Source organism: Zosterops lateralis (assembly GCF_965231275.1).
Source record: "Zosterops lateralis genome assembly, chromosome: 10".
Taxonomy (NCBI): Eukaryota; Metazoa; Chordata; class Aves; order Passeriformes; family Zosteropidae; genus Zosterops; species Zosterops lateralis.
The window spans coordinates 21,709,103-21,734,241 of NC_139770.1; the positions used below are offsets into that span (position 1 = coordinate 21,709,103).

The window sequence follows — 25,139 nt, forward strand, 5'->3', positions numbered from 1 at the left end:
GAATTGTCAGTGTCCTCCTGGTACAGGTGGTGGCAAGGCAGAGCCTCTGACTTCTGCAGTTGTGTTTGGGCTCCTTGGGACATTTCTGTCACGACCAGGACTTGGCAGGTACCGTGGAGAAACAGAAATTAAGAAATCAATTTTGGGTCATCCTTATGTTGTAGACTGTAGTGGAGACTGTAGGTCTCCCCTGGAACAGTGGAGCTCAGCCCCTGCCATGGTCTTGGAGCTGGAAAACCCTGAACTCGGCCTAGGAAAATATTTCCAGTTCCAACTGAGTCAGGAATGTTTTTACCTCAGTTTGCAGGTCAAGGAACTACAGGGATACCTCAAACTCAAAATACCTCTTGGATTTATTTTTACTTATTTTTCCTTTCTGTAAACTTCCAGTTTTTCATGGGGTTGGTTTATCTGGACAGTAAATTCAGGTGACATTTGTAAGCCCTAAAGCAAATATTGTCCAGCATTGTGTTAGTGTTTCCTCAGTCAGTTCTAGCCACAAACACCATGCAGGGTTTGTCCAAGGGGATTTTGGAGAAGTCTTGGCTGAGTAGTGGCAGAAATAGATTTGCAGATGCTCAGGAGGGGAGTGGGAGAGGGGTGCTGAACATCTTCCATGCAGGACCAGGGTGGAGGCTGGTTTGGCACAGAATGTTTCCTACTCACCAATTCAGACTCACCTCAGTCTCTCTGGTTCTCCTTGAAGTCCAACCACTGTTGAAACCCAGCCTGCTGCAGTTTCCCCAGCCCCAAAGGAGTCTGGGGAGCAGGGAAGTGGAGACACATGCTCAGCTGTGAGGAGGCAGCAGGAGGACCTTGCCAAGCTGGAATTGTGTTAGCTGGGACCACCACCAGGACTGGGTGACTTGGCAGCAAGTTCCTTGCCTGCAGTGATTGCTGTGCTGACACTTTCACAGTTGAACTCTGGTGTGAGAAAGGCAAGCACACAGCTCCTCACGTGCAGGGCTAAAATTAGCCCTCTATTAGGATTATTCTTATAAGGAAAAGATCAGCAATCCAGGAAGGAGTGTCACCCAGATGCTTCACACTTCCTGTCGTGGGGTTTTCTGGGGGAGATGATGGAGCAGGTCATGTGTATGGTGGGAACCTCAGATTGCTGTGACGTAGGGAAGGCACAAGATGAGGTTGCAAAACATTTTCTTCCAGTAGAGCGAAAAATGGGTTCCCCTCTTTCTAAGTCAAAAAAGAGAGGAAGGAAAACCTGGACTCTGCTGATCCTGCATGCCTTGTCTGTCTTCATTTTAGAGACTGATTTGTCTTATATAGGGGTGAAATACCCTGAGATTAACTCAGGTGCTTGAGCATGGTCCTGATGATGCCAAGCTCTCAGGTTCAATCCCTGCATGGGCCACTCACTTCAGAGCTGGACTCCATGATCCTGCTGGATCCCTTCCTCCTCAGACTGTTCTAAGATTCTGTGTCTAAAACGGGAATTCCTCTGCTGATGCCAACTCTGATTTTCCTTTCAGAGGGACTGTCAGATAATCTGCTCCTCAGTTTATTTTTGCAAGAGGAATGGAATTGCCTGCTGTAACTGGGCCTCACCCATTCATCTTTTCCCATGTGGCTCCTGGAGGGCTCTCAAAACTCTTCTTTGAGAACATTCTTCCTTCTGCCTGCACAGCCCACAAGCCATTCTTCTCTTCCCTTGTGCCACCTGTAACTCCTCTGTCAACAAAACTGCCCCATTTTTGCCATTTTTTGGTGCTACAGTTTCCCTGACTCCTGTTCTCAGACACAGAGGTCATTCATGTTCTCCTGATCCTGTTCCTGACCTTCTCTGTGGGAACTGGCGTTTCCCTGTTTCAGGAACAGTAACTGCCAGGTGTGGCTGATAGGAAATGCTGATATCTGATGACTTACAATAATTAAGATATCCAGAAATAACCTTCCTCTCTCAACCTTATTACCAAGGCATAAGATCCACACATGGTGGGGATACACTCAACACATGAGGAAAAGACAACACACCTGTGAGGAAGCAAAGGGTGGGAGGTGGGAGCCAGTTGATACACAGGAATGTTTATTCTGAAGCTTTTATTGAAGTATTAGAGAGGAAAGATTATCCAAACATATTCACCCCAGGCTGTTCCAGGAACAACAGCGTTCACTACTCAGGCATTGGTTGAGATGTTTAATGCAGATGTGGTATAGAAGCCTTAAAATCTGAGGCTGTGCCTGTTCTAGTGAACTCTGCCAGTGTGAATCCCAAAATGGGGAAGAAGGAGGCAGAAGCGCAGCCCCAGCGCTGGCTCATGCATCCAGTCATCCTTCCTTGGGATGGGGAGATGGAGGTTCATCATCTGGTGGGCGGCCCTGGGGGAAGGAGGGGAGGGGAGCACACCCTGAGGTGTCATAAATAGTCACCCATGGGTGATGCCTCCAGGCCAGGGCTCCTCTGAGGACTGGACATTGCTGCTCTCTGTGCCATCACTCCAGGTAAGCTGGGAAATGGGGAGAAGTTCCCTGGGCTTGGCTGGAATCTCTGTGCTTCTGGCCATGGAGATGTGCTGGCAGAAGGGAGTCCTCGTTTCAAGGATGCTGGTGGACACAGGAGCAGCTGCACTTCGGCTTTGCCTCCCTGCACAGGGGATTGTCTGTACTGGCCGAGGAGCTGCTTGCCCAGGGGGATGTTTGGGGGGGACAACACACCATGGGAGTTTCCCAGGGGAAAGAGACCTGCCATCCCCAGGGAGAGGGCAGTGATGGAGGGGAAGGAAAGTCCTTGGAGAGGCTGAGGGGAGATGTGCAGAAAGGCTCTGGCTGGTGAGAGCCCAGGCTGTGAGCTCAGAGGAGCAGAAGGTGGTGGGGAGGTGGGACACAGCAGAGGGTACTCATGGCTGTGGGAGGAAACAACCCTACACAATCCCTGGACTGTAGGCAGGGCCTCACTGGGGGCAAGAGGCCCTAAATTCCCTCTAACCAAGGCAGGTGAGATGGAAATCAAGAGAGGTGGAATTCTAGGATGGGTGGAGCTGACAATCCCCCTCAGGTGTCCTGGCTCATGTCCCTCCATGCTCAGCCCTCCCAGTGGCCTGCTGGGACTGGTGTGGCTGGTCTCCAGCTGCCCTGGTGTCCCCCAGCCCCCAGGGCTGTCCTGGCTGCTCCTCCCCAGCACTGAGGCCCTGCACAGGGGGCTGGGGCTGCTCTTCCCACAGGAACAACCGCAGCTGCTTCTGCTTTCAAAGCCAGAGTGAGCAGGGAAAAAATCACCCAGAGCAGAAACAGCTTGACCTGGGGAACTCATGCAAAACGAGCTGCAGTCTAGCAGGAAAGGGGGAAAATGCATAGGCCCAACTTGAAGCCAAAAGAACTCAGGGTAGAAAACAGCTGTGAGCCAGGACAATGGCAAACCATGCAGTTTCAGCAGTCCCAGAGTGACCAATGGACCAAGAGAGGAAATTTTGGATCAGGTATCATCTGCAGATGGGCAGGTGCTTTCTAGATAAACTTATAACTTAATAAGATGCCAATGGAACTGGAGGATAGGTGATAATGTTTTCCTTATCAAATTTAATTGGTTCCAGCATACTCAGACCTATGGTAGGACTTGTGTGTGACAGGGATGGAATTGCTGTTGGATTTGATTGGAGACTGATGTGCTTTCACAAGCCCTGGTACAAGGATTTTGCCTGTTTCCTGGCTCCCTCCTGCTCACTGTAAACTCTGAAAGCCAAACTGGGCTGTGGTGGGTGGTTGGCTCCCTGCAGTAGCATTTTCACAGAACCTCAAACTGGTTTTGGTTGGAAGGCACCTTACAGACCAAATTCTTCTGCCATGAGCTGGGACATGTTTTGGAAGAGGTAACCCTGCAGTCACACAGGTCTTGGGGTTTGTCATGGGAACAGCATTTCTCATTTGGCAAAGAAGTATTAGAATTTTCATTGGAAATTGCCCTCAGCTGGGGGCAGGGCCAGCAGGGTGGGCTGACACCCAGAAGCATCACCCAGCAACTCTCACCCACCCACCCAGGGCTGCGAGATGGGCTCGGGGTGGGGACGCCTTGGGGCGCTGCGGGGCCAAACACATCCCTTCCCTCTCCTCCTCTCCCTCCCAGGCAGGACAGCCATGTGCGTGGGGAAGTGCAGCCGGATCGTGGGGCCCTGCCTGCTGGTGCTGGGCACGCTCTCCATGGCAGCCGGCCTCCTCCTGCTCTTCCCGGGCGGAGCATCCCAGTACCTGCTGGAGGGGCACCTGGGCCGCCACGCCAGGGCCGTGCCGGGGCTCTGGGGCGGCACCGTGGTGCTGCTGGCGGCCACCCACATCACGGCGCTGGGCTGGCGCTGCTCCGGCTGCTCCGGCTGCGGCACCCGCCACAACGTGAGTGGGGCCGGGACCCAGGGCTGGGGCTGGGTGGGCGGGATGCGGCTGTGCCCCACCTCTGCCATGGCCCTGCTGGGGGACACGGCAGAGATGCTCCTCTCCATGGCCCCGGGGTGGATGGTTGTTGGAATTCTCTAGGGAAATGGTCTCTCCCTCCTGACCCTCTGGAGTCCCTGACCACTTAGAGTGACTCTTACTTCCTTCTCTGACCCCATTAGCTGTGGTCCAGCTATCTCTCCTCTGAGCTGGGAGGCTATAAATTGCCTCCCCTTCCTTTGTTCTATCTCTTTCCTCCCTAAAAATTCAAAGAATAAACGCCTGGGACAAAGGTCCTGGAGAACGGGCCTCTTCTGAGATATCTCACCTCGTCCTTAGTATAATTCTCTCCAAATCCTCTTAATAACTGACCTAGCTAAAGCCCCCAGGAAGAGGGCAGGAGAGTGAATTTATGCAGATGGTGACAGGTCCCCCCTCTCCCGTGTTGGGTCACAGGGCCCTTTCTCACGGTCCCACGGTGGGATGTGGTGAGCAGGTCCTGCTGCTGGGGCAGGGTGCTGCTCTCCAGTGGCCCTGTGATGGGCCATGGCAGGGTGTCACTTCCCCAGGGGACAGGGCTCCAGTGAGTGCTGGGTGGGCTCTGCAGGTCACTGCCTCCCCCTGCCCACGATGGCTCCATCCTCAGCCACAGCTGGGGAGGGGAGTCTTCCCCCATCCCAAACTCTGCTGGCACCCTGCAGCTGTGTTCTGTGTGCCCCCTGACCCTGTGTGTGTGTCCCCCCGGTGCCCCTGCAGGCGTTCATCTCCGTGGTGCTCTCCAAGCTGGCTCTCCTGGGCGCCGCCGGCTGCTTCGTCCTGTCCGGGGTGGGGCTGACCACCGGCCCCCTCTGCCTCTACAGCCCCCCCCACCACAACAGCACAACACCACCCACCTGGGGATACCCCTTCCTGGATACCATTGACCTGGGGCCTGATGCCAGGTGAGGGGCTGCCTCATCAGTTTATTGCTAATTAAGTGATTAATTAAGGTGGTGGGGGGGTGGGTGCTTGCTGGTGGTGGGTGATGCAAGACCCTGGTAGCTCAAGGAATTCTCACCTGCCATGGATTTCTACATGGTGCTTTCCACCTTCATCACCGTCCCTAACCCTGCTCATCCTCTGGATGAAGGATAGGATGTCTGGGGGTATTTAATGGTAGAAAGTGATGGGATTCTGGACCTCCTGCAACTTCTCCCCTCCTTGTCACACAGGGTTGAGAACTACCTCTACAACCGGAGAACCTGGAGCATCTGCCTGGAGCCCGAGGGCATTGTCACCTGGCACGTGGCCCTGTTCTCCCTCCTGCTGCTCCTCAGCGTGGCTGAGATGGTGCTGGCCTTGCTCCAGATCCTCAATGGCTGCCTTGGCTGCCTCTGTGGCTTCTGTGAGGGGAAGTAGGGCCCGGGGGCAGTGCCAGGAGGCTCAGAGGAGGTGTCACCCGGGTGTCACTTGGCTGCTGGCACACACCACAGAGAGGGCACAGCAGGAGCTGTGGCACCAGCCCGGTGCAGGAGCCCTGTGTGAGATGGACAGAGCCCCCGTGGGGACAGACAGCCCGGGTGTTGAAGCAGCTCGTGGGGATGATGTGCCAAGGGCTGCTCCTGTGCAGATCCCCTGGCCCAGGCCTGTCCCTTCCCCTGGGGCTGGCGGCTCTTTGGGGTTGGAAAGGGGCCTGGTAGGGGATGGAGGTGAGGACCTGGCTTCAGCATCCCAGCAGGAGCCCAGCAGCTGCCTCAGCCACTCCTGGTGATGCTGAAATGAGGCAGAGAGCAAATCTTCTAACACAATTTGAAGCATTAGAAAGCAGCACTCTTTATCACAGAGCTGGACACACGCAGGATATCTCCTCTAATTAAATGTGTGTTGTGAAACTTCACAGCAGGGTGTTTGTTCCATCATGATCAGATTCATTACAAGGGATTTCCTAGACAATACATAAACATCTCTTTTCCTAGAACCAATTTACCTGCCTCTACCCCTTCCTGGTAGTGCTTTTTCGGTCCTTGGGGGTTGGTTGTCTACAGGGGTGACTGGTGGCTGTACTCACTGAGTGCCCCAATATTGTGACCTTGCCTTGAACTTCTCTCAGGGCAGGAGCTGCTGTTTAGTGTTACATAACTTTGCCACAAAAGTCACCATGCTCCTCATTACCTGTTTCTCCACTGGTTCCAGCTGTGGTTAGCATCCTATGTACCTACTTTCACACCCTTTTGTCTCACTTGCTAGTTAGTCTTTAAGTTCTATTTTGCAGCTTCAAGGGAACTGAAAATTTCTATTCTCCATGTTGTCTGTCATTTGTCCACCTCCAGCCACCCCAGTGGAAAATGAGACATGGTGGTGTCACAGACCGAAGAGCTGGACACTTTTGGCAGTCAGTTCATATTTAGGGCAGTTGGGCTGGTGTTTGTCACCTGCACAGGGCAGGACAAGTGAAGGGGACACGAGGAGCAGAGCTGGGGCACTCCCATGGAGTCATGCTGGGGGAGGCAGAGCTGGGATTGAGGTGTAGCCCCCACAAAGTTCACCCACAGACAAGTGTCAGGAGCAGCTGCTGCTCATTCCTGGGAGCAGGACCCCCCTCCTGTGCTCAACCCCCTCCCCAGAACCTTTACAGGACCCAGTGCCTGGGCCTGACCCTGCCCATGCTGGGAGGGGGTTTGTCCCCAGACTGACGAGGGTCAGGGGAGAGCAGTGATGGCCCTGGCACATCAAAACACCAAATTCCAGCCCAGATGAAACATTAACTGGGCCATTGGGATGTTTGAACCCCAGCTGGCACCTGAGCACCATCCAGCCACTCACCCCCATCCTGTGAGAGGGAGAGAATCAGAGGGGTAAAAGTGAGACATCCCCTGGGTTGACATAAAAACACTTTAATAATTGAAATAATAATAATAATAATAATAATAATAAATTGTAATGGAAAGGAAAATAACAAAGAGAGAGAACTAAAAGCCCAGACAGACAAGTAATGCAACACAAACATCTCTTTATCATCAGTCCAAATATAAAACCCAGCCCCATCCCAGCTACAATGAAGGAACAGAACTACCCCAGCCCAAACCCTCACAGTGACTTCAGAGAGACCATTGAGAAACAGTCTTTTCATGAAAAAGAAAGAATTTAACATCACATTCCATATTTATATAGCATAACTCTTTATAAGGAGGAGAGGAAAGCCCTTGGAGCAGGGTGGTGGTACCAGGTATGGAACCTCATCCCCCTGAGCCAGCACCTGGCACACAGGGATGGCACAAGGTACCCCTGGCTGCCTCCCCCCTGCAGAAAAATATGTTTCCAGAGGTGACTCTTGCTTGGAGAGGAGCCTGGGGCTGGGCTGAGGGCAAAAGCTTTCCCACCCAACCAAAACAATTTAAAAAATAGCAATAAAAATGAGATAAACCCCAGCGTGGGGACAGTGACGCACCTCTGTGCCATGTGGCCGTGCCGGATGGTGGCAGGACCCAGCCCAGGGGCTGATGCTCCAGGATGCAGCACGGGGGTGTGTGGGGGGCTGTCCTGGGGGGGCTCAGGAGATGAAGCAGCTCCTCCTCCTCTTCCCCCTGCGGCGGGCGGGGCCCCTGTGCCGGGCGGCGGCGCTCAGGGGGATGTTCTGGAGCACGTCGTGCAGCGTGAACATGCTGAAGGAGATCTGCTCGTAGGGAGACCTCGTGCCGTTCTCATAGAGGCAGGCGAAGGCGATGGCCGTGCCGCCCGCCACCGGCGCCTCCCGGTAGGGCAGCTCCATGTAGGCCAGGTCCGAGTAGGCGCTGGGGCCCTCGTAGATGATCCAGGGCTCTGTCCAGCTCTCCGCGTCCCTGGGGAAGGTGCTCAGGTGAACCCCCATGTTGACCCGCGACATGGAGCTGGTGGGGTGCGAGTAGAGGATCCACGTCGGCGCTTGGAAGAAGGGAGTGGGGCTGGGGGCTGCTGCAGAGTCCCCCTGGGCCGAGGTGACACTGTGGGCATCACGGTGATGTCCTGGGGCAGGACAGTCCTCGTGGGGCTCCTCTGGCTCACGGTGGCTGCCCGTGGGCAGCTCAGGCTGTCGGGTGGGCAGGTCCCCAAGTCCCCGGGGCGCCCCAGGGAGCAGCCGGCGGTCCGAGCCCCGCAGGGGCAGCGCCGTGTCCCGGGAGGAGCCGGGGACATACACCAGTGGCGCGGGGAAGCCGATGACACTGCCGTGACAGCCGTGGGGCGGCTCCACCAGCCGCTGCACCAGCTGCCCCCCGTGGAAAACAGCCCCGTCATCCGTGCTGAGAGCCTGGACCCTGAAGCCCAGGGGGCTGCGGGCGTTGCAGTAGAGGACGTTGGATCCATCCTCCTCATCCACCGAGACCAGCTGGCACTCGCCCGTCTGCAGGTTGGGGATGAACTCCCCGAAGCGCCAGCGCTGGCCGTGGTCGTCGCTGTAGAAGGCGAAGGAGTGCGGGGTGGTCTTGCAGAGCTGCCCAAAGCACTCCTTGCAGTCGATGTGGTAGCTGTAGGCAGGCACCAGCAGCCGCCCCGAGCGCAGCTGGATCCCGTGCCCGGGGCCCAGAGCGAACGTCGCCCAGTCTGGGGAGAGGAGATGGGATGGGGGGAAGGTGGGATGGGGTAAAGAGAGACCACCATGGTGCTCTGCCATGCCCAGTGTGGAAGGGTTCCTCTCAGTCAAGCCAAGCCAAGGGGTGGGGTGGGAGAGCAACAGAGCCCAGCGCTCCCAGGTTGTCCTCACACATGCTCCTACCTGTGGCTATGGGGCCTTTCCATCTTCTCCTCACCCCCAGGAACTGATATGGATACTCCCTCCATCCTTTCTCCCCCCTGTTTGAGGTCCTCATCCACTTTTTTGGAAGCTTATGGGATTCCTACGTCAAAGCCACCCCCAGCAACACCACAGGTGGCTCCAGGAGGCCAAAGCCCAGGGCCACCCCGTTGCTGGCTGCTCCCCCCTCTCCTGACCCTCTGCAGGTGGGTACCTTTGATGGTGGCACCGATGACCTGCTGTGTCAGGTCTGTGGCCGGGCTCCAGCTCAGGCCCTGGTCAGCGCTGGTGACACAGCAGAGGCGGGTGACGTTCTGCCCGGTGACAATCTGGTAGGCCTCGGGCGTCCTGCCCAGCACGGTGATGAAGAAGAGGAAGAGAGTGCCCGTGAACTCATCGTAGAGCGGGCAGGGGTTCATGGAGCGGTGGTGCTGCAGCGTGGCCGTCTCCAGCACACGCATGTCTTCCCACTGCCCGGGGGAGGAGGGGACACAGAGGAGTAAGAGCCATCCCACCTCTGCCCAGAGCAGCTGTGGCTGCCCCATCCCTGAAGTGTTCCTAGCTGGGTTGGACAGGGCTGGGAGCAACTTGGGATAGCAGAAGGTGTCCCTGCCTATGGCAGGGCATGGAATGAGATAGACTTTGAGGTCCCTTCCAACCAAACCCAACCCGTGATTCCCTTCAGCCGTGCCAGCCTCCCCTCCCCGTGTGTCTGTCTGCAGGAGCTGGGCTGTGCCCCACCCAAGGCTCGAGGCCATCCCCAGGCTGTCCCAGCCCAGCCCGGCGGTCCCACCTGCACGTAGCCGCCGTGGATGGAGCCGCGGCGCAGCACCAGCAGGTTGGCGTGGGCATCATCGGCGCTGAGGCGCTCCTCGGCAAAGGCCAGCAGCTTGGCCACGCAGGGCAGGTACAGCAGGGCGGGCACACGGTACGTGACGCCGGTGGATTCCTTCTCAAAGAGCACGGTCCGGGCCGGGAAGTGCCGGGAGCCCATGGCGGCTGCGGCAGAAGGATGTGGGGGGCTGATGGAGGTCGGGGGGAGAGGCTGCCGGGCACGGTCAGGGGCACGGGGCCGTCCTTGGAAGGGTTTGGGGTTGGGTCTGGGTATCCCCCCAGGAGCAGGGGCTGAGGGCAGGGCTGGGGGGCAGAGGGGGCTGAGTGTGCATTGGCAAGTCACCACAGCCCAGAGGCGGGCCAGGGCACAGGGCACCAGTGAGGAGGCTGACCTGGGGACGCAAAATAAAACGAAATAAAATGAATCTGATCTTTAAGATGTTTGTCTGGGGAATGAAGGCCAGTGAGCAGAGGGCAGGGTGAGACCCGCAGCTCGATGCTCTCTTTCAGCGGGCACTGGGAGGGCAGAGCCCACAGACGGGACCTCCGGGGCAGCCCCGGCTCACCGGGACAGGGTCCGGAGTGTTCCTGAGCCCCCGGTGCCTCCAGTGCAATGGAGCCAGCGGGCCCCTGGTTCCTGCTCGGGGAACCCGCGGTGCACAGCGCGGACAGGGGGGTCCCCGGCCGGGCTGTCCCTGCGGCACGGGGTGGGAGCTGTTCCCAAGCGCCTTTCCTTCAGGGACAGGTCAGCTGTCCCCAATTTATATGTCCCTACATTTCCCTGGAGGTTATCCTCACAGAAGGAGATGGGCATCCACTCCAGTCACGGGCCACTCTCACCTGTGGCTTCATCAGGAGCTTTGGCTGATTCAACGCCCCCGGAGAAGGCGAAGGCACTCACCGGGTCCTGCTCAGAGTGTCCCCTCTGTCCCCGGCCCACCGCGGAGTGACGCCGGCTGTGGCTGCCTCTCCACCGAGCTGTGGCCTCCCTGCTCCGCCGCCCCGTCCCCGGGCAGGGTCCCCCCTCCGGTGGTCACGGGGCTCCCACGGCGGTGCCCGCGGAAATCGCTGAGTCAGCAGCGGCGCTGCTGGGCACAAAGGCTCCGTTATGGGCACGGGCACAGCCGGGCCCGCGCCTGCCCAGACACCCTGCTCGGACCCCCGGGAGGGCAAGCGAGGGCAGCCACGGGGCGGGAAATGCATCTCCTGCCTCAGTTTCCCTCCTCCTGCAGGCTGGGAGAGGCTGGACTTCCCTGTTCAGGGCCACAGCCCATGCTCACCACAGTCCGCCCCACCGTGAGCCCCCCAGCCTGGGAGCTGTGCTCCAGAGGGTCCCAGCCCTCCCAGGACCCCTCTGTCCACCTTCTGTGGACCCCAAGCCCTCCCAGCCCTTCCAGAATCCTCAGCTTTCCCAGAACCGCAGCCCTTGCAGGACTCCCAGAATTTCCAGGATCCCTAGCCCTATCCAGACCCCCAGCACCACAGAATCTGCAAACTTTCCAGGAACCCCAGCCCTCCCAGGATGCCCAGACTTCCCAGGACCCCCACCTGCACATAAATCAGCTACTAAGAAACTATTTTTATACCTAATATATATTTTTATATTTCATCTCTGTGATCAGTTTAGCTAAAAGAGCTTGACAAAATTCCCATGGCAAATCACAGACCAGATGCTCCAAGAGGAAAACTGAGGTGGAGGCTGCAGAACTGCCCAGGAAGGGCCTCTGGGATGGCCCAGGGTGACCACATGTGGCTCCAGCAGCTCCACCTGCTGCTATAAAAACCTCCCAAGCCTTGGGTTAATGGTAGTGAGGGTCCCTGTAACACTGGACCGTGAAAGTGCTCTTAATCTGAGTTGTTCCTGCTGGACACCTGGGCTGGTTAACCTCTGCTAAACGCAGCTGAGGAAAATCCTGGCTCTGCTTCTCCCCCCTCTCCCCCTGACAGCCTCACTCCTGCTCCCCAGCTGGAGCTGCTGTCCTCAAGGCAACACTGCCAGGCAAGTGACCCCAGATCCATCCTCCCCCTCCTGCCATCCAGGGCCCTGCTGCTGTGGTAGTGCCAGGAGGGTTTGTGAGGATGGCAGCACCAAGCCAAATGGATTTGGTGTCACTGCTTGTCACCTGTTCCCAACACATCTGTCAGTGCCAACTTACACTGACAAAACCAAAGCTGAGCCAGCAGCTCCTCCTGCTCGTGCTGGTCAGGGTGGCAGTGGGGACCTGGATGCATCAGTGTTCTTCTCAGGTTTTTTATGGTTTTCTCTCATCCAAGATTCCAAAGGCTGGTGCTTCGTGTGGGTCTGAGGGAGTGATTTTCCTTCTTGACCTCTGAAGGATTTGAGTCAGATTCTGTGTCTCTGTGTTCTGTGGTCGGCTCAAGAAGGATGAAGAGTCTCAAGGTCTTGGTTTTCTTGGTTTCTCACGTTGTTTATTATTTCTTATCTTACAATTCTCTGTGTCTGGCCAAGGTGTTCACAGCAGCCTGGACACGAGGTGACTCCCCCCGTGATGGGAGGTCACTGCCTCTTATACAGATAACTAAGTGTCTATTATTTACAATTCTGTACCAATGCCTATCACCTGTACTAACAGGGTCATTTCTACTTTGACACAATCCACTGAAGCTTTGTGCCCACGTCACTGCAGAATTTGGATGCCAAGGGAGAAGAAGAAGAACCCAGGGCACTGCCCTAAAATCTCCATCTTGTCCCTTTGCATCTACATTCTAAAAATCCCAAAACTACAAAATCTTCTATCTGGTGATAACTACACCACTGTCTGTTACACATTTTTGACTTGCAATTCTTCTGTGTTGGATGTTTTTCACATGGACCAAAATCAAAGATTGTGTCTTCCTGAGCTCTGTGCCAGGCAAACCCCCCTTCACAGACCCCAGACCCTCTTTCTCGGGTCATCCAGAGGGATGCCCTGGACTCCAACATGTTCCCAAAGCTGTGCCTCACTCCATCCTCTCCTAATCCGTGCTGGAGAGTTTGGCCAACACAGCAAGTGTCTGCTGATAAAGGGTTTAGGGGATGCTGCACCCAAAGGAACGAGCATGCCCAGGGACCATAAAACCTCCTCCCAGGGGAGCACTGACCTCTCCCATGTGGGACAGAGGCTCATTCACCTGGTGACATGTGAGAGGCACAGCTTACATGCCACTGGGCAAGGCAGCCAGCCTGCCTGGCTTTGGGCAGGATGCCTGGGACTCCACAGCAAAGGCAGCTCCAGCAGCGTGTGGTGGTTAGTCCTCACTGAGTATGGATGCTGCTGGATGGGACACCCACCACCTCTCCTGCTTCTTGGAGCATGGTGTCCCCTTGTCACACTCCCCTCACTTCCCTCCCCTCCCCTAAACCCTCCAGAGTCAGAAATCGCTCCAGTGAGCTGTGACCACACTGATGTAACGATGGATATCAAATAGAATGAAATGAAGGCAAATGATCACGCTCGTGATTAATGATTAAGAGGCTGGAATGTCTTGGCCAGCTGCAGCCAGCCTGGCTCTCTCCAGCCAGGAGCAGGCAGGCAGGATCACCCAGGATCTGCTCAATCCAAAGCCATTGGCTCAAGGTCCCCAAAAAGAGACCAACCACCAACTTGGTGACCCCAAACAAAGCCCCCAGTGCATCCCCCTCATGCACAAGAGTCCTGTGGGTCAGCTGGGTGTCAGACAAGGCAATGCAAAGCGGTGGGAAGCCACAGTGGGTTGCCACATGTCTTAGCTGGACACTGGGAGCTGCCTCTCCCGGCGGCTGCTCCACAGCAATGGCAATTACACCTCTTTTCTCTTCTTGTGTGGGTGCTGGACAGCATAAAGATAGGACGTGTACTGAAGTTCTGGCCTGACCATTTTCTCGCAGATTCTCATAGTCCTGTTGTCCAAGTCTTGTCTGAGGTTGTAACCCAGGATATCTGCAGCCCCTGACTGGAAAGGCAGGAAAGCTCTATTCCTGATTTGATCCTTCCTCACTGCCTCCTGCTCTGAGAGACAAGTCTCCATGAGCTCCTTCTGTCTGGTCCGCAGGTTATCCACCTCCTTTTCTAGCACCTTGAGCCCTATGGTCTTTTCAATCCTCCTCCAGAAGCTCTGGTTGAAGTGCAGGTAGAGCTTCCAGTCCAGCGAGCACCACGCTTTTATCCGCTCCTCGTCCTCCGGACTCAACGTCTGGACAGTGTCCCGGCTTCTGGAATTGAGCTTGAAGTAAATCACATCATCCAGATCCCAGCACAAAGCATGCTTCAAGAGGATCATGGACTCATCAAAGTAGTCTGCTATCAGGATGAGGTGGAAGTTCTGCTCGATCTCCTTCAGGACGGCCTGGGTGTACCTTGTGTCATCCTTTGCGTTGTTATTGTAGCCGAAGTCAAACCACATGATATTCCTGGCGTAGATATTTTCCCTGTAATCTGCTGGGTGGTAATACTTTGTGGGTGATGCCACAAACTCCTTCACGTTCCTGGAGCTCCTGAAGGAAGGCACATTGTTCTTGTAGTAGACATAGGAAGACTCTAGCAGAGGAATGGGGTTCCTCAGGATGGAGAAGTAGAAGGTGTTGGCTGCCATCACCCTTTTTACCTATTTGTGGGAGGAAGAAGAGGTTAGTTGTTGCTCTGATTTTTCAGCCTTCTGATTGTTTCTCATTTTTACTGGAGTTTTTTTACACTTGTAACAAAAACAAAGGCTGATGTTTGGTAAATAATACATTCCTTCCAGGGGGAAGGACAAATTAATAAACTACTAGTTTAACCAGTGGGGTCTGAGGGGTGTCAACCTCATCCCCCCAGTTGCTAGTCGAAGTCCAAACTCTATTTAAACCCTGAATCTAAAAATAAACTTCTTTTCCTCACTCTCAACTTGATGAGTGAATGTGGTTCTTTTTGTGTCTTCTTGCAACAGTCAGTCCTGTCCCAACTAAGTTTCTCCTCAGGTGTCATGGCTCTTCCTTACCTCCAAAGGGTTAAACCGCAGGTGGTTGCACATGATGTTGTAATTTTGGCCTATGGTTTCAAAACCCTCCACAAACTGGGCCACAAAAGTCTTCGGGTATCCCAGGTGGAAGAGCTGGTCAGCAGGGAGGGCGACAGTGAGGTTGTACTTCTCTGCAAATCTGAACATGATGTTGAGCACAGTGCTGCTGCCAGTCTTGTGGGTTTTGAGGAACATGACGTTTGTCTTGGCACGGCACGGCATGGGAGGGACCAGCAGCTCCTCGTGGCTCTTTGAGATTCTGCAGGAAGGAGGCAGATGGGGCAAAGAGATTCTCTGGTGCTGCACCCCATCTCTGAGAGCTGGCAAAGCCAAACCCAGGTGCTCCTCTGACACCACAGCTGCAGCTGGCCCAAGGCTGCATCCAAATCAGCCCCAACCCTCCCGTGTAGATGTCTTCCCCCTCCAGTTTTCCCCCTCTCCAGATTCTCACTTATCAAAGATTTCAGCTCAATCCCCTTTTCCCATACAGCTCATTTTTTTCCCAAAGAGGCTGTGTTTTGGCTAATTTGACTCCTTCCCCAAATATGGATCTAGGACCTAGTTTTGGGCCACCACCCTTTGAGCATTTGCCCAACCCTCATGATAAATAAATCAGGTTCAGCGGTCATCTCCCAGCTGCTCCAGGCACAGGAAACTGTGCAACCTTGCTTCTGTCTCACTTACCCGTAATTCTTATTCTTCATATGGAAGAATGCTGAGAGGCAGGTAAGTCCCAGAAAGAAGCTGAAAAGGAGGAGACACCTGACATGCCTGGAGAAAAGAAGAAGAGTTTCAGTGGATTTTTATCCAATAGTAAAAAACCCCAAACCACCACATTTTGCATCTTGCCCTCAGGAAGTTTAATCACTGTGAGCACAGTTTAATACCTCAGTATTGACAGCCACCTTTGGACACTGAGCTGCCAGCAGCTCCGGTGTTAGAGGCAAGACAGTGAGAAATTGCACTTTCACTATTACTCTCCTAATCTTGGCCTTTGGCAAGACAGAGTGTACTTCAGGCAGAACCTAAGCTCTTCCCACAGCCTCCTGCTCTGCTTGGCTGCCTTTTGTTTTGCTTTTCTTCTGGTTTTCTGGGGCTTTAGAGCTTATTCACTATTCAAACTCCTGGATTATTCACCAGAAAACGAGCCCTTTGTAGGGGTATAAAGATTTTCCTGGTGAGAAACCTGAGCAGCTCCTGTAATCACATCACTCCAGAAGATGGGGATTGGAAAAAAACCACTAAACTGAGGTTCTTTTGCAATATAAATGGGATTTTTTAAAGACAGAAAATCAAAAAACCCAACAGCACCTATAATGGATTTATTACACCCCAATTTCAAATGGGGGGCGGTGTGGATAATGATGAGGGAGGAATAATTTCCAGCACTAATTAAGCAACCATGAAGTATCAAGGTGTCCCTGTACAATGCAGGGGGTTGGAATGGGATGGTCCAGTGCACTCCAGCTGGGACACAGAGAGGATCTTTTGAAGGCTTGATGCCCACCTAAAAGGAATTTTTCACCATCAAGTTTGATCTGACTTCTCTCATCCTAGAAGCTTTTTTAGCTCTGTGTGAATCTCATGTTTGCAGACATGCCCAAAATGCAGCAGATCTGGCTCAGGCGGGCTTTACACTGTTTTGAGAAGATATAATCCAAATTTACAGCATGGTATGGCCACACTTGTGGTTTCCTCTCCAAAGGGAGCAAACAAGCCTTCAGGCCTTCCCCCAAGAGCCCTTCCCAAAGTCAGGGAAGACCCTCAGTCACAGCTGGTACCAAGCTCTGACAGGAATTTGCAGCACAGCTTTTGCATGAAGAGTTTCGAGACAGACCTGAAGGCAAGATTTCATCAGGATTTCCTAATTTTTTGGCCCCAGGCTTGTTAGGGGGATGGGAGAGGGACAATCCCCTGTCCTGGGAGATGAGATGGGAGAAGAAAGGCGGAGGAGCCCATGGGCAGTGAGCAGGCTACACGCAGCCCCTGCACCAGTTTTCTTGGTCTTTCATTTAAACTGAAGCTGCCATAGGTGAGGTGGTTTTCCAAAGCACATCACTCTGCCTGCCTGGAGATCCCTCCTCAGCTGACATCCTCCTGCTGCACCTTTTCTGTCGAGTTTAATGGGTGCTGTAACAGCCCATTCATTAATTAGGGGAGTGTCCCCAAAATGGCAACTCTGAATGATGTTTTATGGGGCAAACAAATCACATACACCCCAAATCATCCTGAAGGTAGATCCGGATCACAACGTACTCTAGAAGAACTATTAATCCTTTCTGCTTCACAAAGACATTCCCTGTTAGACCTCTGCACCTTATCACCTCAAGGCATCCCACAATATTTTTATAGTTGTTTACTTAAATAAGGGATTACACGGTGCCGTTCTGCTTCCAAATATTCAGACACATTCAGCACACCGAGCTCATCTCCAGCCTAACTGAATGCTCTCAGTAGACCCGTTTTGTCTGGATGTGCCCCAAACCAAACAGCTAGATTTTATCCCTGGGGACACAGGGAGGAATGAAAGTTTGGCTTATCTAGGCCAGAACTACGGTGACTTCCTGGAATGGTCAGTTTTAAGGAGCAAGTATGACCAATCTCTGCAGGACACAGTCCATGAACATGCCAGTCCCCACACAGAAATGGCAGGCTTCCAGTCCCAGGGGTGACAAACATTATCATGGCATGGTGCTTGTTCCTGTGGGAGGGAAGGAAGGAAGGAAGGAAGGAAGGAAGGAAGGAAGGAAGGAAGGAAGGAAGGAAGGAAGGAAGGAAGGAAGGAAGGAAGGAAGGAAGGAAGGAAGGAAGGAAGGAAGGAAGGAAGGAAGGAAGGAAGGAAGGAAGGAAGGAAGGAAGGAAGGAAAATTTGCCTTCCAGCCCAGGGAACAAGCAGGGAGTGGTGACATGGAGCGAACTCTGCTGCACCTCAGGCCAGCAAAGGTGAGTGAGGAAGGTGCCCAGAGGAAGAGCCAAGGACAGGGACTGAGACTGAGGAGATCCCCAGGAAGGAGTGTGGGAAAATGGAGACCTCGGGGATGAGAGGAGGGTTGCAGGTACAGGGTGCAGGCCAGTGCCCTCATGGAGTCCTGTGCCTGACCACTGCAGGGAGTCGTGTCCCCATCACCCCCTGGGCTCGGCCACCCACAGTTGCACTGGCAGGGCTGCCACTGGCTCCAGTGACATTTCCACACACTGTGAGAATAAGGTGCCTGAACAAACAAATCTCTCACGGAGCAAACTGATGGCACATTTCCCTCCTCTTACAACAAGCTTCCATCATTTCTGCACATCTTGTGCTTGGAAAAGAGCTCTTGAAATGTTTCAGGTTTTTTACTGACATAAATCGTGTAGGATCTTCACCTGGAGCATACACACAGTTTTGAACACAATGTGACTGCTCTCCCAGAAAACAGCACAGGGCCAGTGTGGGATTTGCTATCAGACCTTGCTTCAGTACTCATTCCAGAATGAGTAAGACATGACAACTGTTTTAAAGTCTGCCGAGAATGATTACACTTCAGGCTCTTTATGCTTCAAATACATGTAATGGAAATTATGAGAATGTCAAGAAGCATTTGGAAAATGCTCTCACGCACTTGGTGTGGTATTTGGGGTTGTCCTTTGCAGGACGAGGAGTTGCACTTAATGATCCCTGTGGAACCCTTCCAGCTCAGAATATTTTGATTCTATGTCTGCAAACCTGCACTGGGGTTTCATCCCTCGTTTGACCCCCACCACCCTGGCATGTCTCTGTGGGAGCTTTAAATGGTGTTCTCTTAGTGTCACACACCCTCTTTGTCACAACACTGCAAGTCCCTGACCTGCATGGCATCATGGAATTGTTTAGGTTGGAAATACCTCTAAGCTCTGGCAAAGCAAAGTTCAGGAAAGCCCCAACCCGAATGTTGCACTGAAGTTACCCAAATGAGCCTGAAAGACCTTTGAGAAGTATTTGGGAGCTGATCGCCAAGACACAAAATTCTAAGAAGCCAAAAAACCCACAGAGCACTTGGCAGGGCTCGTGCCAGAAGTTCCACTTGCCTTTCCAGCTTGTGCCGTCCTATCTCCCCTCTGGGAAGAAAACATGTAAAATGACCTCTCTTAGAGGTGCAGCTACAGATGCTTTAAGGCTTGGGACCCCCTTCTTGTTCCTTTGGCTTCAGCTGAAAATAACAAACATCTGCATCAAACTAAAAAGGTTCTTTTAAATTAAAGGACCTGGAACAGAGGGAATAAATACTAACGGCAAAACGAATCCCTTTCCTGGAGCAAAGTTAACCAACTCTATATGTTATTAACGACTTCCGAGGATTACTTGATCCAGACCTTCCTACAAAGCAAGTTTTAGTTCAGCACCCCAAGCACCCAGCTCCCTCTGCCCTTACCTTGGAGTACACCCAGGGCTTTTCATGCTGCTGCGAGCTGGGAAATGTCTCCTTTGCAAATCGACTCCAGTGCCTATTTGTCTCCTCTGGCTCTTAGTGACTACGTCTCTATTTCTAGCATCCCTTCACAGCTATAAATGGCTGGGATAGGTGAGGACAAAGGGAGTGGCTAGGTGTTCCCAGGAGTGGGTGGGAGTTAATTAATAAGCCATGAAAAGCGCTGGTATGGCAGGACATCAATACAGGTATAAAGCGCTGCCTCGGGGCACGGCGTTCGCAGCAGCTTTGGCGGGAAGGAAAGGTTTAACCGGGATTCCTGAGAGGGGATCCCTTTCTCTCCCGGCTGCAGGAGGGAGGCGCCAGGGGCTCACAGCAGGATCCGGGCAGGGGGCTGGTGGAGGGCACTGGACCTTTGTCACCCTGTACAACATCACATCGCCAGGGGCCACGGTCAGTGCCTGCTGCCCCTTCTATCTGCTTCTTGCTCGGTGGGTAAGGACAGCAATTCCCTGCCAGGCACATTTGGCAAGAGCAAATTAGGGACAACAGCAAAACAGGAATGGTGTTCAGCTACGGAAAATTCCTCTTAAAACATTTAGAGTTCAAACTTTTTGGTAAAAATGCAATTATTGTAGCTGGAGGTTAAGAGCTTAACAGACTTGGCTGTATCCAGGCCTTGAGAGGGGGAAATCTTGCCCCTAAAGAAGCATTATTTTATGCTTTATCTTTGGTGTTACTAACAACTGTAACAATTCGGATTATGCAGGAATTTTAGATTCCACTGAGGCTGCTGTACACAAGCACTTCACAAACTGGGTTTGATTGCTGCAGTTTGCCCTGGGAGAGCAGAATGTCCTGCAGGTCTGGAGGTGGGGTCATCTCCCTGGTCCCCATACAGGGATGAAGCCAATGCTCTCCTCATTTGGGCAACTAAAAGTGTACCCATATCTCCCAGCCTGGGGATTAGGGGGGGATTGAGCCGTTTCTTTGGTCTTTTATGGCCATGCTGTGTTCCATGCACCTCCTGGTGGTCCTCTTTCCCTCCCTACACACAGTGCCACCTTTCTAACCCTTGTGTGGTGTTGGCCCAACGTGGCCCACCAACAGCCAAATCCTCAGCACTCCAGGATCCTTCACCTACGTTGCTACATTTCCAGAGCACCCAAATACACAGCATTTCTTTTTAAATCACAGCTTCCCCAGACCAACCCCAACTCCAGCACTTACCAAGATGCAGAGATTAGCAAGGTGTAGGGTTGCTTTCCTCGAGTTTCTTGGTAGAACCTGAGTCAATGTGCTCTTTTATGGAGAATTTCTAGGGTTACTCTTGGCACAGCACCAGCTGCTGCTGGCAGGGGGGGCACGTTTCAGCAACCTCTTTCTCCTGTTACATTACACACGTCAGCTGTGCCATTTCTCGCTCAGGAGCTGGTAGAGCCCACGGATCACAAAAGCCCATTTTTTACACTTTTACAATTGATTCATTGCTCTCTCCTGGGGTGTTATACACAAATCGTCAGCTTTGGTTATGCAAAAAAAAAAAAAAAAAAAAAAAAAAGGTGCCAGGCATGAATACTTGTCTTCATGTGGAGGTGGGCTGCTCAGAGACTGGGGCAGGGAAGGGCAGCCAGGTGACACAGGAGGCTGGGGTGAGATTCATCACTCCATCCTCCTCCTGCTTCCTGTTGGGAGTCAGACCCTGGGGGAGGTTGGCCCCTTGCAGAATGGGGGGAATCAGAAAGTGGAAGTGCAAAAACTCGTGGGTAGTGATAAGGGCAGTTTAACAGGTAGAGCAGAACCTGAACATGCAGGCAAATCAAAAGGAATTAATTCCCTGCTTCCCGCCTCAGACAGGTTTTGGCCATCCCAGGAAATCTGGGCTCCATCACCCGTAACAGTGACTTGGGAACACCCCCTTCCTCCTTCCTGCCCAGCTCTTATTGCTGAGCTCGGCCTCCTGTGGTCTGGGAGACCTTTGTGGTCACTCAGGGTCGGCTGTGTCCCCTCCCAGCTCCTTGTGCACCCCAGCCCCACGCTGGTGGGGCAGGGTGAGGAGCAGAAAAGACCTTGATGTTGTGCAAGCACCACTCAGCAACAGCTACAACATTCCTGTGCTTCCACTGCTGATCCAAACACAGATCCAAACTAGCCACTGTGAAGAAAATTAACTCTATCCCAGCCATAAGCCTGTACAGAGAGAGGCAAAACCAGTAGAGAAAGCCAAGTCCTTACTGTGCCAGGAAACCACTGGTTCTAAGTGTGGAGCATCCACAGCATTCTAGTATTTAGGTCTGTCTCAGAAAAATTAGAGTTTTGGACAAGAATTTCCTGTCACAATGATTCTTTCTAAAAATACACATACATGTATTCACCCTGTCTCTCCCTCCTATAAACAACAGTGCATCACTATGTGAAAGCATCACTGAGAACACAGAAGTAAGGTCTAGGAAAGATATAAAATAATCCTACACTAACACCTCCCTTGTATTCCCTCAGGGAACTGCTCTATTGTTTAATGAAACAGTAAAACCTACATGGAGCTTCAGGGTCTTCATGTGTAAGGAAGATGGTTAAATGGAGCCGTGCCAGAACTTCCCCAGCCATAGCAGAGGGTTGTGTGTCTCCCTCCAGAGCACCCTCTCTGTACACACCTGAAAAAGAGAATTATGGAAAGTTCCACTTCCCAAAAAGAGCCTTTCACATGGAAAGTCTGTATTTTACACAGTGATGGTCAGTAGTTTAGGGGGGGAAAAAGAAGGAATGGTGCAAGAAAGGGGCAGAAGATGTAAACAGCCTGATCCGGAAAGAACTCGCTGCATCAGCCTATCCTGGCAGAAAGCAAATCCTGCATATTTCTCTTCCAACGACATCATGGATTTCCCATATTTTTTCATCACCCCACACCCAAGCAGCACAGGCTGGCTGTATTGCACAGGCTGTCTTCTCTTTCCACAGAATTCCAAAACCATTTGGGTTGGAAGAGACCTCCAAGACCATTGAATTCAGCCTGTGACCAATCCCCACAGCTCAGAGCACCAAGTGTCATGCCCAGGTATTCCTCGGACACCTCCAGGGATGGAGACTCCACAACCTCCCTGGGCAGCCCTTTCCAATGCCTGACCACCATTTCCATGACAAAATTCCTCCTCTTTGCAAATGACGGCATTGCTCACTTTGCTTCACCCCAGAAGAGGACAATCAGCTCCTCTCTGACTCATCCTAAGGGATGAAGGGAGAGGTGGAGAGTGCACCATAGTGGAGAGAAAGGGTTAAACAAACAAGAGTGGAGAGCAGCACTAGATATGGGCAGGCCATGGAACACATGGAGGCATTTCTGTCAAAAGCATCCATGTGGCCAAGCTGAGAGAGGTGTGATCTTAGAACTGCATTGAGAAGGGCATTGCAACATGTTGCTGAGCACAAGTCGGCATCCTTAGTGCAATCTGACAGTGTGCAGGCTTGTAGAGATTGTGTTCTGCCTTAGAACAGGAGAAAACACTCTTTAGGATGGTTTTTCTTTGAAGATCAAGGCTCTGGATGCAACATTTATTTCACTGCCCTATGGAAGAGCCAACATCTCTGAAAAGCAGGTAATAGAGAAGATGGGTACTGGATAAGACACCACCTTTCCAACTGTCATGGCATTCAGTAAGGCTTCCCAAACCAGTAGACTGGAGTAAAATCCATCAATTGGCACCTCTGAGCACAGCCTGAGTCAGCTTATTACCTGTCCCACAGCCCACCCAGGCAGTCCAGAAGAATCACAGGAAGGTTTGGGTTGGAAGCTCATCTTGTTCCAACCGCCCTGCCATGGGCAGGGGACACCTTTCATTAGGCCAGGCTGCTCAAATCCCTGTCTAGCCTGGAGAAAATTGCAGGAAAGAGCATCAATAACTTTGCTGACATCCACTGCTCTGCCCATGTTGATAGAAAAAAATCCTTTTGTTGTAAAAAGTTGTCAGGTAAGTGACCTTTGGCAAATCCCCTGCCTCTTTATTATCACCACCTGCTTCATTTGGATACAAGAGAGCCTGGATTAAGAGTGACATGTATCAGTAAATATGGTTATGACTAGCAAACACCAAGTAAGCCAAAGATTAATGACTCAGTGCCCTCTGTAGCAGATGGGTGATGTGGTTTTGTACAACAAACCATAAATTACAAAACAGACTGTAGTACATGAAACCAAACCCTAAAACCAACAAAACCCTCCATGTTAGAGTAGAATGGTTCAGCTGGAAGGAACTCAGGACAATCATCCAGTCCAGCTACCTCACCAGTTCAGGGCTGCCCTAAAGTTACACCACTGCTCAAGCGCCTCTTAACACTGACAGTCTGAGGCATCAGCCACCTCTCCAGGAAGCCTGGTGCAGTATTTGATGATCTGCTCTATAAAGAAACACTTCCTAATGTCCAGCCTGAACCTCCCCTGGCCCTGCTTTGAGATCAGCACTTCCCTATCCATGCCCCTCCTCAGGAAGCTGCAGAGGGGGATCAGGTTGTCCCTCAGCCTCCTTCTCTCCAAACCAGACAAACCAAGAGCCCTCAGCCTCCTCCCAGGTCACACCTTCCAGCCCCAGCCCCAGCGTTGTTCTCCTCTTGTGTACACCCTCCAGCACCTTCCCATTACCTCTAACCCTGAGGGCTCTGGGTGAGGCCCCAGTGCTGAGCACAGACCCTGCTCCCCTCCCTGAGCCCTGGCCACGTGTGTCAGGAGCCACCAGGATGGCATTTGCCCTCCTGGCCTTGGTTCTCCTGAGCTGCTGCCAAGCAGCACCCTCAGATCCTTCCAGCAGGGCTGATCCCCAGCCCCTCCTCACCCAGCTCACACTGGTGCTCAGGCTGCTCCACCCTGGGTGCAGAATCTAGCACTTGGACTTCGGAATTCTGTGCCACTGGCAGTGTCCCATGGGGATCTGTGCAGACCCCACTGGCTCTGCCCAATGGGGGATCTGGGCAGATCCTACAGGCATTTCCCAATGGGGGATCTGGGCAGACCCCACTGGCACAGCCCAATGGGGATCTGTGCAGATCCCTCTGTTGGCCTCTTGTCCCTCCAGAGTCCACAGCATTCCCAGTGTAGAGTCACAGAGTGGTTTGGGTTGGAAGGGACCTTAAAGCCCATCTCATTCCACTTCTCTGCCATGGGCAAGGACACCTTCCACTAGACCAGGTTGCTCCAAGCCCCGTCCTTTTAAATTACCACTCCAGATTATCCCAGATATTATCCAGCCAGGTTGGGAGGGATAATTTTACACCTCTCTGTGAGAGCAAATCATGATTTGCTGTGAAGAACAGACTAGAACTCAAGGAAGCAGGAAATACTGGCATGCCTAGAGCATTCCCCTGGCCAGGCAGGAGGGCTGGGATCCCCTCCCTCAGCCTGGCTACTGATATTTCTCCTCCAGTTGATAAAATCCAGAAGCTGGGTCTCCAGCACCCTCTCCTCCCTGGCCAGTCCTTCCAGCACTGCAAATCTGTACATGGGACAACACTGATGCTTATTTGGGACAACCTGGAGGTGGCATCACTAAAGAGGCTATAACCAGATGCTGTAGTGGGTGTAGGATAAGTGTATTAGATTCAACAAGTGAGGTAGAACAACACCTTCACTCAGAATACTTGCATCCACAGGTTCTCCTGTGTCTCTGATGCTTCACTTGCATAGCCCAAGTGAGAAAATGCCTGCTTTGGCTGCTGCCACTGATAATTCAGAGCAAACCCAAGGGGACAGAGAGTTGGGACACTCATACACACACAGCACCTCTGTGTTTCAATATTTAGACTAAGTAGGAAACCCAGCAGTGTGTTCT

The 25,139-nt window shown here is 52.8% G+C and overlaps 3 protein-coding genes across 7 annotated transcripts; 1 reads left to right on the forward strand and 2 right to left on the reverse strand.

Moving 5' to 3' along the window:
- Positions 1 to 2,082: 2,082 nt before the first annotated feature.
- Positions 2,083 to 5,778, forward strand: TM4SF19 (transmembrane 4 L six family member 19; the record flags this gene model as incomplete). Its single annotated transcript, XM_083868179.1, has 4 exons — positions 2,083 to 2,460; positions 4,079 to 4,341; positions 5,137 to 5,321; positions 5,592 to 5,778. The coding sequence occupies exons 2-4, from the start codon at positions 4,090 to 4,092 to the stop codon at positions 5,776 to 5,778; spliced, it is 624 nt and encodes a 207-aa protein (XP_083724305.1). The 5' UTR covers positions 2,083 to 2,460; positions 4,079 to 4,089.
- A 1,492-nt stretch (positions 5,779 to 7,270) lies between these two features.
- On the reverse strand, positions 7,271 to 12,213 carry NEU4 (neuraminidase 4). Of its 3 annotated transcripts, none has more exons than XM_083868974.1 (5): positions 11,548 to 12,213; positions 10,863 to 11,046; positions 9,921 to 10,126; positions 9,342 to 9,597; positions 7,271 to 8,937 (listed from the first exon to the last, which is right to left on the reverse strand). In XM_083868974.1, exons 3-5 carry the CDS (start codon positions 10,119 to 10,121, stop codon positions 7,910 to 7,912), a joined length of 1,485 nt encoding a protein of 494 aa, XP_083725100.1. In that variant the 5' UTR covers positions 10,122 to 10,126; positions 10,863 to 11,046; positions 11,548 to 12,213; the 3' UTR covers positions 7,271 to 7,909. The 3 variants fall into 3 exon arrangements, with proteins under 3 accessions (XP_083725100.1, XP_083725101.1, XP_083725099.1); XM_083868975.1 differs by having other exon boundaries at positions 10,802 to 11,046; XM_083868973.1 differs by lacking the exons at positions 9,921 to 10,126; positions 10,863 to 11,046; positions 11,548 to 12,213 and having other exon boundaries at positions 9,342 to 9,893.
- A 253-nt stretch (positions 12,214 to 12,466) lies between these two features.
- Positions 12,467 to 19,453, reverse strand: GAL3ST2 (galactose-3-O-sulfotransferase 2). 3 transcript variants are annotated; one of them, XM_083868977.1, is made up of 5 exons: positions 19,327 to 19,423; positions 18,983 to 19,104; positions 15,623 to 15,709; positions 14,918 to 15,197; positions 12,467 to 14,545 (listed from the first exon to the last, which is right to left on the reverse strand). In XM_083868977.1, the coding sequence occupies exons 3-5, from the start codon at positions 15,640 to 15,642 to the stop codon at positions 13,742 to 13,744; spliced, it is 1,104 nt and encodes a 367-aa protein (XP_083725103.1). In that variant the 5' UTR covers positions 15,643 to 15,709; positions 18,983 to 19,104; positions 19,327 to 19,423; the 3' UTR covers positions 12,467 to 13,741. The 3 variants fall into 3 exon arrangements, with proteins under 3 accessions (XP_083725103.1, XP_083725104.1, XP_083725102.1); XM_083868978.1 differs by lacking the exons at positions 18,983 to 19,104; positions 19,327 to 19,423 and adding an exon at positions 15,844 to 16,159; XM_083868976.1 differs by lacking the exon at positions 18,983 to 19,104 and having other exon boundaries at positions 12,468 to 14,545; positions 19,327 to 19,453.
- Positions 19,454 to 25,139: the final 5,686 nt, after the last annotated feature.